This window comes from Salmo salar, chromosome 01 (assembly GCF_965601325.2).
Source record: "Salmo salar chromosome 01, fSalSal1, whole genome shotgun sequence".
NCBI classification, from domain to species: domain Eukaryota; kingdom Metazoa; phylum Chordata; class Actinopteri; order Salmoniformes; family Salmonidae; genus Salmo; species Salmo salar.
The window spans coordinates 79,483,682-79,495,571 of NC_138291.1; the positions used below are offsets into that span (position 1 = coordinate 79,483,682).

Consider the following 11,890-nt stretch of genomic DNA (forward strand, 5'->3'; position numbering starts at 1 on the left):
ATAGGGATACAGAGAAAGAGAAAGCTGTCCGATAGAGAGATCAGCAATATGCAGACAGAGAGAGAGTTCTCAAGGGAGTGGACAGGTCATCTTGGGATTGTTATTCACTACAATCTGTGCAGTGTGGCCTGCAGAGCTGAGAGACACTGACCTACATAGCACAATCCTAAAGAACATGCCTGTACCAACACTACCCACTAAAGGAGAGAGAGAGAGAGAGGGGAGGGGGGGGGGGGGGAGAGAGAGAAACCAGACCACAGACCAGAATAACAGAGAAACTAGGCTGGAATGCTTCAATCTACAGGCAGAGGTCATGTTTCTCTCTCTCTCCCCGTTTCCCTTAAATGCTGCTTTCATTCTTTCTCACTCTCTCTCTCAGCGAGGGACAAGGTGAAGGTCGTTGTGTGTGTGTGTGTGTGTGTGTGTGTGTGTGTGTGTGTGTGTGTGTGTGTGTGTGTGTGTGTGTGTGTGTGTGTGTGTGTGTGTGTGTGTGTGTGTGTGTGTGTGTGTGTGTGTGTGTGTGTGTGTGTGTGTGTGTGTGTGTGTGTGTGTGTAGGTTAAGGTCTGAGTGTTTTCACCTCCTGATTATTTACAGTTCTTAGTCTGTCTGGTCAGGCCTCAGGGTACTCAGTAACGATAAGGAGAAGTAAATATTCCCCAACACTGACATAAACACTCCCACAGACCATGCATACGGTGTGAAACACACACACACACACACACACACACACTGAATCCTGAATGTAATTTGCAAACCTCCCATTGACATCAATATCTAGTTTAAGCAGCCAAGCCCGTATCAAGTTGACTACATCAGCAACAGATATCAGCTAAGCCCAAACATCTGTCCTGAGAACCATCCTCCTTTGGACTTCACATACACAAACACACACAAACCTTCTTACCACAACAACCTCGAGAACAGAATCCCACCACGATAAAGATAAAGGGAGATAGAGGGAGATGAGCCGAGAAAATTGTCAAATAGACAGTTAGTAATAAAACATAGATAGCATCTGCTATTGAGTGTCTGTGTTAGAGACTAGCAGACTGGGAAAACATCACACACTCTCAAACACACACAGATTTTGCGGTTATGACTAGAACCACGTTCACAGTTTGAGGGTCTTTCATGGTTTACTGCTGCATGACAGGACACACACACTCACAAAGTCACACACACATATGGTGACAGGAGCTAAGGTTTTACTCATGGTTCATATGGCTGAGTTATTTGGAGCAGGGTACTATCGACACCAGAGTTGTGACTTTGATTTCCACATGCTGAAAATGTGGCACTGTGTTAGTCCCTCTGTTTGGATAAAACACAATCTACATATTTACTTGATCTACGAAGATCTTTTGAACACACAGCTCTGGTCCTGTATGACAGATGTCGACCAATGTGTTTGGCTTTGATGGGCACTGACTGATCTGTGTGTGTGTGTGTGTGTGTGTGTGTGTGTGTGTGTGTGTGTGTGTGTGTGTGTGTGTGTGTGTGTGTGTGTGGTGTGTGTGTGTGTGTGTGTGTGTGTATGTGTGTGTGTGTGTGTGTGTGTGTGTGTGTGTGTGTGTGTGCGTTTGCATGCGCACAAAGGATTTTCTCCTGCAGAGAAGACGCTGCACACACATGCTGAATACTCTCCATAGAGATGGGATCATTTACTGAACCATTGCACTGATGAACAGTCTTTCAAACCTGACATATCTGCACTACAAGTCAAGAAGAGAAAAGAAGAGGTTTCTCAATGTTTCAGCACAGGAATTAAGTAGGAGACACAAAACAACTCACAACGCACTACATTTTGTTCCAGCCCTGTAATTTCAGGACAAACATTATCTGAACGGCCCTCATTCCAACATTAAGCATTCCTCTCTAGAAAGATTAGGACAGAAATGGTGTCGTAAAAAATACAAACCTGATTGAACAGTCTGCCGCAGGAGAAGACCTGCTTTTGTCCTCCTAAACCTCATTTATTCATTCATTAGCTTTTTTGGCCATGGGGCTGGGAGGGTGGATGTATGTCTCTCTCTCTCTCTTTTGTCAGGAGGTGGTAATCCCTTCATCGCTGATTAACACCTCTGTCCCTGCCAACCTCTCCCAACCCTCATCTATCCTTCCTCCCCCCCTCTCTCTCTCTTTCGCTTTCTCTCTCACTCTATCCTCTCTATTATCACTCTCTCTCTTACTGATCCACAATACCATTCCTGTCTCCCTCCTTCCCTCTCTCTCTCTATCCCCTCCCTCTCTCTCTCTCCCTCCCCATCTCCCCGGAACCCTCTCTCTATCCCCTCCCTCTTTCTCTCTCTCTTGTCAAGAGTAAATTATGGATCAGATGAGCAGAGAACTGTCACTTATACCGGTTGTGGGGTGGTGCCAAAAACACTGCAGGCATCCCCTGGCACACACAAACATGCATGAATGTGCACACACACACACACTGGCACAGCCCTGGAAAAAACCTGGCCATCAAAGCCTCCAAGCTCCCCCACACGAATCTATCTATTCCATTCTTTATTATCTCACACAAGTACATACTCATATACACACATACAGTACCAGTCAAAAGTTTGGACATACCTACTCATTCAAGGGTTTTTCTTTCGTTTGTACAATTTTCTACATTGTAGAATAATAGTGAAGACATCAAAACTATGAAATAACACATGGAATGACATAGTAACCAAAAAAGTGTTAAACAAATCAAAATATATTTGAGATTTGAGATTCTTCAAAGTAGCCACCCCTTGTCTTGATGACAGCTTTGCACACACTTGTAATTCTCTCAACCAGCTTCATGAGGTACGCATTTCAATTAACATGTGTGTCTAGTTAAAAGTTCATTTATGGAATCATTTTTCTTTCCTTGTTAATGTGTTTTAGCCTATCAGTTGTGTTGTGACAATGTAGGGGTGGTATTCAGAAGATAGCCCTATTTGGTAAAAATTACGGCAAGAACAGCTCAAATAAGCAAAGACAAATGACAGTCCATCATTACTTTAAGACATGATGGTCGGTCAATCCGGAAAATGTCAAGAACTTTGAAAGTTTCTTCAAGTGCAGTCGCAAAAAACATCAAGCGTTATGATGAAACTAGCTCTCATGAGGATCGCCACAGGAAAGGAAGACCCAGAGTTACCTCTGCTGTAGAAGATAAGTTCATTAGAGTTAACAGCCTCAGACATTTCTGCCCAAATAAATACTTCAGAGTTCAAGTAACAGACACATCTCAACATCAACTGTTCAGAGGAGACTGCATGAATCAGGGCTTCATGGTTGAATTGCTGCAAATAAACCACTACTAAAGGACACCAATAAGAAGAAGAGACTTGCTTGGACCAACAAACAGGAGCAATGGACATTAGACTGGTGGTAATCTGTCCTTTGGTCTGATGAGTCCAAATTTGAGATGTTTGGTTCCAACCGCCGTGTCTTTGTGAGACGCAGAGTAGGTGAACAGATGATCTCCGCATGTGTAGTTCCCTCCGTGAAGCATGGAGGAGGAGGTGTGGTGGTGCTTTGCTGGTGACACTGTCTGTGATTTACTTAGAATTCTAGGCACACTTAACCAGCATGGCTACCACAGCATTCTGCAACGATACACCATCCCATCTGGTTTGCGCTTAGTGGGACTATAATTTGTTTTTCAACAGGACAATGACCCAACACACCTCCAGGCTGTGTAAGGTATATTTGACCAAGAAGGAGAGTGATGGAGTGCTGCATCAGATGACCTGGTCTCCACAATTACCCGACCTCAACCCAATTGAGATGGTTTGGGATGAGTTGGACCGTAGAGTGAAGGAAAAGCAGCCAACAAGTGCTCATCATATGTGGGAACTCCTTCAAGACTGTTGGAAAAGCATTCCAGGTGAAGCTGGTTGAGAGAATGCCAAGTGTGCAAAGCTGTCATCAAGGCAAAGGGTGGCTACTTTGAAGAATCTCAAATCTCAAATATATCAATTTGTTTAACACTTTTTGGTTACTACATTATTCCATATGTGTAATTTCATAGTTTTGATGTCTTCACTATTATTCTACAATGTAGAATTTTTTTATTTTTGAAACTGTATTTTTTTTACTGGTACTGTACATGTACACACATACGCATACACCATCACATACAGACAGACAGACAGGCAGACAGACTGTAGACAACGAATACACATGAAGCCCAGGCTTGTCAGGGGTGAGTCCAGGGGCGAAAATCTGATATCAACTTTGGAGGGGACAATTACATTACATTTTCTCAAGAGCAATTCCTGAGGGGGACACCAAAAGTAGTGCTGTAACACATAGCCTACATTGTAATATGGTAAATGTATATTGAGGAACCAAAGAAATAAGGTGTTTGCCGTACTCCTAACTACCGGTACCCAAAACTACACAACTAATCACAACAGCAATACCATTGCCTTTAACAAATCTTAGTTCAGTCACCAGTTTAAGTTGAGAGTGGGGGTATCCATGGCATTTTCCAATTATGTTCCTATTTTACAAGTCAAAAAAATGGAGAACCTTTCATAATGTTGCCAAACGAAGACTCAACAAACTTACCTGAGACTCCCTGTCTCTGCCAGTCTGTCCCTGCATAGCTGTCTCCAACTCTGCTGTCTGTGTGCCATCTGTTGCCTGCTCTGCCTAATGACATCATTGTGAAACATTTCCATTAGAATTTCATTTCTTTCTTATGAACATTTTATCAACTAGTCTGAGATATTAGGCTACTAGGGTTCTTACTTTGCGTTTTGGTGTACTGAAAAATACTCTGATGTCCGTCTTTTATTTTTCTGCCATTTTTCTACCTGGCTGGCTGGCTGGCTACACACACACACAGTGTGTAGGTTATTTACAGCAGGAGATGGCCTTCTATCATCTTCTATCATTCTGTTTGGGCTTCGATCTAAAAGGTAGCTAGCAAATGTGAAACGGATTAAAATGACAAGAATTGACAGCTGTATGAGTTCACCATTTACACAACATATGCTGCAACCTTTTGTAATTTTAATAGTTTCATATTGGCTGGCTTCCAACAATAGCTGGATTTGCAAAGCTAGCGAGCACCAATTCAGTTTCAGTGGTGTTTGCTATAATCTTTGCTACCCGGGTTAAATAAAGGTGAAATAAAATAAATAAATAAAAGTTCCCTTGCGACAGTTTAGCTTTTGCAACGAGACCATTAAATATATTTAAGACAATGGTAGAAGAGAGTGTAGTTCTGTTCAGTTTGGACTTCAGTTTATCGCTAACCTTATCACAGGGACTTTGAAGCACTAACTTACATCATCTGCATGCTGATCTTGGAATAAATTGACGATAGCAAAGATTCCATCTTTGACGATGCCACATAAATGGAATAGGTACTAGCTAGCTTAATAGTTAATATTTGCGCGCTAGCTCTGCATATTCAGCTAGTGTGTGTGCGCGATTGACTGGATTAACCTTACGTCAGTTACGTTCATTGAGTGCCTTTCAGACAGTAAACACGACCCCTCTGTTACCTTGCCAACTAAGGAACTGGCAGTGGATCAAACCATTGTGAGGCAAAGGGTGGGGGGGTCGCAATCTTTTGAAACTTAAAAACGCGCTATTAAGTGTCTATAATCAGCACAATTGTTTTCATTGCGTATTATTAATATTATTTAAATTACATAGTTATGTTTCAGTGATATATTGGGGGGGACAAATCATATTTTTCCCAGGATGGGGGGGGGGTCGTGTCCCCGCCGTTCCCCCCGGGATTTCCGCCCCTGGGTGAGTCCAACACCCTACCGTATCTCAGAGCAGGGCATTCTCTGGCATGAAGATCATCTTCTACTAACACTACCCTTCTGACACACATAGTTTTTCATTTATTTAACTAGGCCCAATACAGGCTCCCGAGTGGCGCAGAGGTCTACGGCGCTGCATCTCAGTGCAAGAGGCGTCACTACAGTCCCTGGTTCGATTCCAGGCTGTATCACATCCGGCTGTGATTGGGAGTCCCATAGAGTGGTGCATAATTGGCCCAGTGTTGTCCGGGTTTGGTCGGGGTAGGCTGTCATTGTAAATAAGAACTTGTTCTTGTCGACTTAATTATTATTTTTTTTAAAAAGGCAAGTCAGTTAAGAACTAATTTGTTTTTACAATGACGGCCTACCAAAAGGCAAAAGGCCTCCTACGGGGGCTGGGATTAAAAATAAAAATATAGGACAAAGCACACATTGTAAATAAGAGAGACAACACTGTGATGAGTCTGACCCTGAGGTGGCTGGAGAGCTGTATTCTGCTGTGAAGAGGATGAACGAGGCCAGCCCAGTCATTCCAATCCCATTATCAGCTCATTGCCACTCCACACAGATAGTCCACAGTGTTATCAGAGCGGTCCACCAGCCATAGATGGATCAATAGATCCATTAGAGAGATAACACAGATAAGAGAAACAGATAAGAAGGGATGGTAATAGAGAAATTGATGCAAGCTAGGGACGGCCATTTCTGAAACTTGTGGGATGTGTGCATATACTGTATATGTGTGTACCAAAACAAAATATGTCATGTTTAAATACCTGTTGAATTGCATCAGGCCTATAGAAACCAATCCACAGCATGGCATAGTTTAAGTATGAGTGATGCAGAGAGGTTTGTTTGTGAGTTGGACTAAGAATGTACGGCGGGCTGAAGACATCCTAGCCACGGCAGGAGAAGGTGTGTGTGTAGCGTGGTGTGATTTTAACACCTGCAGCTGAGCCGAGGTCGGAGGTCAGGGCCGATCCAAACCCACAGTGACAAGTGTAAATGGGAAACTGCAGTCAGTGTCAAGACCTCCCCCAAATCACACACATACTCACGGTCCACCGACCAACACACATCGTTCACACACTTTCCCCCCAAATCGCCCCAGCAGTCCAGGGTTGGCCAATAAAGCTTGTCCAGACAGGCTGTGTCCCTCTAACCTCCTTCACACCTTCCCCTCGCTCCTCCTGAAGTCAATGTAAAGGCCTGTACTCTGCCCCAGTAGTTGTCTACCCCAGTACCCCTCACCAATATTGCACTATTATCAGCCTTAGTGGTGTTTTCACACACACAGTCCCAGCGGGTGGGGGGGTTGACTTGTTCAATCATCCTGATGAATCACCCTATATACCAGCCCTGGATTACAGAGAGTTTATATTGTTAACTAACCAATTCATGAAGACCAAGAACCTTCTACATGACATACACACACGCACCACACACACAAGCGCACATTGACAGAAAGCTTTAAACGCTTGACTACCAAATAATAAAATCTGCACGGCATACGCACACACTGACAACTTAAAAGTCTAACCGCCAAAGAGGGAAAGTCTGCCAGACACACAGACAGAAGCATTTAGAGAGGCACAGAAATCCGTCCTATTTAGCAAGACGGTTTGAAGCATGAAATCACATTACAAATCCCAGGTATAACAGCTAGTATACATGACCTACACATGCATAAACTAACTGCAACACATAAAACACACTTCAGTTTAACTACGGTACACTCTCAGTGCATACGGCTGTTCATGTAAAAGGAAACCACAAAATCGTCATGTTTCCCCCTACAAAATATCCCAAGCGTGTGTCTGTGTGTGTGTGTGTGTGTGTGTGTGTGTGTGTGTGTGTGTGTGTGTGTGTGTGTGTGTGTGTGTGTGTGTGTGTGTGTGTGTGTGTGTGTGTGTGTGTGTGTGTGTGTGTGTGTTCTGTCTGTGAACATACAAGCAGCTCTGACACATGCATCCGCTACAAAAAGGTGTTCTTAGAAATGAAATATGGAGTTCATGAAATATGCAGCCAGCTCCCGCTACGCAAACGCTGCTTCTGACACAAGTGTTTCTCTCCTCTGCTCTCCTCTGTCTCTCTCCTCCATTCCCACAACATATTTTATTCATCTGAGCTATTCTAGAAGCTGAAACAGAACAATCTATTTCCCTCACCTCTCCTCTCCTCCTCCTCACCACTGATTTACCGATTAATATTTCAAAAGGAAACCCATAAAAGGAGAAATCTCTTTCCATTTCTCTCATCATCCCTCCACTTTCTCCTTCCTGGTACAAGACGTCTAGCAGATCTTCTCACAGGCAGGACACACTTAAGGAGCAGATTTGCTTAATTTTCTACATGATTTAACAATTTGGGGAGAGGGGGGCCTGCAAGAGGGAGGGAGGGCCGGTGCAGGAGAGGGAAAGAGAGAGAAAGAGAGGATCCAGTCTGCAGATAGTGAACTAACTATATCATCAGGAGAATACACAGTGTCCTGAAACCAACAGAATGTCGGCTAACATTTACATCTCGTCTAGAGGGAGTCAAATTAACAATGGATTATTTTAATAGAGAAGATTGAAATAAAAAACATGCAAATATGTAGTGAAATTCAGCTTATACCATAAATACATATGCCATACCACCACATCAAAATAGAAGTTTACTGATTTAATCATCTCACAGTAACATTTTTCCGCATAGAAAAGGGGAAATAGTGAAGATCAACAGTCAACTGTAGTAATTATATTAAACTGGAGCATTTCCACAGTTTGCGGGGAACATGTATACATGTATGTGTGAGCCTGTAGACATACACACACATCAACGGCAGGTATGTAAATTATGGACACATGAACGGCATACATCTGCTCCGGCTCTTTCCAGTCTCTCATGCCTATTTATACCTGACTGGAATGCTATGCACGCGCGCGCGCGCGCGCACACACACACACACACACACACACACACACACACACACACACACACACACACACACACACACACACACACACACACACACACACACACCACACACACACACACACACACACACACACACACACACACACACACACACACACACACACACACACACACACACACACACACACACACACACACACACACCACTCAGGGCTATTGTTCTCTCTCTGTTTCAGCAAAGTCATGTGCGCCACCACACACACAGAAACAGACACACAGAGACATAGAACCACAGACAGGCAGACAAATACACACATATAGTAAAGAGACAGACAGACAGACAGACAGACAGACAGACAGACAGACAGACAGACAGACAGACAGACAGACAGACAGACAGACAGACAGACAGACAGACACAAACAGGTATGGTATGGTACAGAAGTAAATACTTACAGTCTCTCTGTGTTGCGGGGTATATTCCGGGGCATGGTTTTGATGCCCAGCCCATGGCAGTCCACCGTGGTGCCACTGCAGGTACACAGGGCAGGGCACGCGCTGACATAGCCTGTCACCAGGGCACAGAGAACCAGCACACACACCCAGTACCCAGGCAACCTCCCCACGCCTGCCCCAGAACAAGCTCCTCTACCGGGCATGATCTCCACAACTGCAGCCTCCTGCTTCTCAAAACCTAGCTCCAAAAAAGCCTTTTCTCTTTCTTTCTCCTTCTCTCTGCAAAATCCCCAATTCCTGCTACACAGTACACGTTTTTTACAATCAGTGTGTAGGCTCTCGTAGAATGAGAAAGAAATCTCACTGTTACAACATAAAACAGGGCTAGAAATAAGTAATGTCCTCAGTTGGTAATGTATTCTGAAAGGCTTGATTTTCTTCTCTTTTGCTCTCCTTCTTTCCTTGCAAAGGGAACTATCCACCTCTCTCTTCTCTTTGTGGAGTTGTTCTGTTCTACACTCGTTCGCTCACGACTCTTCTCTCTCTCTCTGTCCCGCTCTGCTCTGCTTGTCTGACTAGGGGGAATGGGGATAGAGCAGAATGAAGAAAAGCCTATCTCTCTCTCCTACACACACAGCAGTCATCCATCACAAGGAGCTACAAATAGCAGACCCCTGACTCCACCCCTCCCCCTCCTCCTTCCCTCCTCACACAACCCCCCCCCCCCCCACAGAACCCTGCCTGAACTCTCTCATTCTCTCTCATTCTCTCTTTTAGTCCCTCATTTTCTCTTATTCTCACCCTCACAACTCTCTCTCTGCCCTTTATTCTCTGTTTCATTCTCTCCCAGGCTTGCCTCCAGCAGCCCGTATAGAGCAGAGAGCAGTAACCTGTGTGACACTGTTCAACCCCTGTCCCCAGTATCACAAAGGACTGTGCACGTGTACATATGTGTGTGTATAAATGCATACATACAAAATGTACATTTATGACCACCTAATATAAGGACTTGGACATCCGTAGACTGTTGAAGTCCTTAGTGGTGGCTAGGAGGAGGTTAGTCTCCAACCTCTCTCCAAACAGTGAAATAAAGACCTCTGCACAGCTGACTGTGTCAGACCCTTCACTTCATCTCTTCCTGCATGCACTGTGGTGGAACCATCCCAGCGTAAACACTATAACAGAACCTGAAGAACCCTGGAAGCCCAATCTCTGGCTGACAAAGAAAAACAGAGGAGAAAAAGACAGACTGATGGAGATGAGAGATACGGTACAAACAAAAAGAGAAGTGTGTTCCGTCCTTCCTAGGCCCCGCCAGACACACGCACACGTAGTGGAGAGAGAGTGATCCATCTGGCCCAGTAAAAGCGTCTGTGGTGTATAGATCTTCCTAACATGGGTCCTGAACACAGGGGAGAGGGTGGTGTTTAGGGCGTCTCTCCCTGTCCCTCCGCTCTCTTACAAACACCTCTCTGTTTGTCCTAGATGTGGGAAGGGACGACACCAGTTTGCACTTAAGAGGACTAGCAAACAGCAGACAGTACCACAACTCATATAGGAAATAAAATAAGTCAACTGCAAGGCTCAGGCGCATGTCTCTTTTGTTTGTGTGGTAATTGTGAAGTAAGTTAGTAGTAACTAGAGTTTACCAAATGGAGAAAATAGAAGAGTTGTGTGAAGTTTTTTAATTATTCTAAAACACTACTATGTATCAGGGACGCAACTTTCACTGGGGAAGGGCGGGACATGTCCAACCCACAATCTAAAATTGCATTTTGGTCCCCCACAGTTTTATCATTGGAATGTGATTGGAATGACAAAATGAGGCAATGGTTTGCCTCCGAGTGGTCAGGTAGGCTGTTTGGAGTGTTTATCCGACTGGATAAAAAAAAATAAAAAAAAATAAAAGTTGTCTTTTTAAACCTTCTAAAACCACTTCTAAAACCAAAGTTTGGCATGGATGTGTGTCTGACTGAGAATGGGCCAAACTGTGTGGAGAACACATTCTAAATAAAACCCAAGTTTGACCTGGTAACTATATACAGTAGTGACCATTGGTATTTCCAGCACGGTCACTGCTGTCCTGTTGTGTATTTACAGGACCTGAGAGTGGCAGCAGTCCCCTGCTGGAGGTCTGTAAAACCTGTGTACAACATATACACGACACACACACATTAAGAGTCATGTGCACACACACACAGGTGCACAGCGTATACCTCTAATACCAAACATGCAACAACACAATCATGACTCACATTCCAACCACCTGCATTGTGGATAACTTCTGTTCCTTGTCCCTCTTCTTTCATAACCCTCTCCTTACTCACAACACTTCCAGCAGAAAAGTAAACTGCAGACAAAAATAGATACATTTTAACTTTTGCTCCTGGAATGTAAGGAAAGTGTATGATATCACACTTTCATAAACTACCAGGGACAAGATAAACACTCTTATTGAAATGTATATTCACCTTTTCTGAACATCTCAGTTATAGCAAAGTAGAGACAGAGTTTAATTTTTTTTTTTTACACGTTTCCAAGCTGAAAAATAATTGTGAGAAAAGATTTAACACTAAACATCTACTGAAGTGGTTTCAAGGCATCTTCACAAAAGGCTGAGCATTTGCATCTCAAGTGCTCCATCTTCTGGTTAAAAATTCAACTGCACTCGGTCACTGCAGACCGGTCATTAGTTCCAGCCAGTTTAGCAGACAAAACCAAAGAGAACTAAATATTCACTAAA

The 11,890-nt window shown here is 43.8% G+C and overlaps 1 protein-coding gene across 8 annotated transcripts in view; it reads right to left on the minus strand.

Annotated features, from left to right (window-relative positions):
* The window catches only part of LOC106612875 (slit homolog 1 protein), a 158,040-nt gene extending 148,255 nt beyond the window's left edge, over window positions 1–9,785 (minus strand). For 3 of the 8 annotated variants that reach the window (XM_014214505.3, XM_014214514.3, XM_014214483.3), the window contains exon 1: window positions 9,148–9,785. In XM_014214505.3, the coding sequence (XP_014069980.1) occupies window positions 9,148–9,350 (203 nt within the window). In that variant the 5' untranslated portion in view covers window positions 9,351–9,785. The remainder of the gene's footprint in view (window positions 1–9,147) is intronic. The other 5 variants (XM_014214525.3, XM_014214496.3, XM_014214535.3 and 2 more) reach the window with 2 other exon arrangements.
* Between the last annotated feature and the right edge of the window lie 2,105 nt (window positions 9,786–11,890).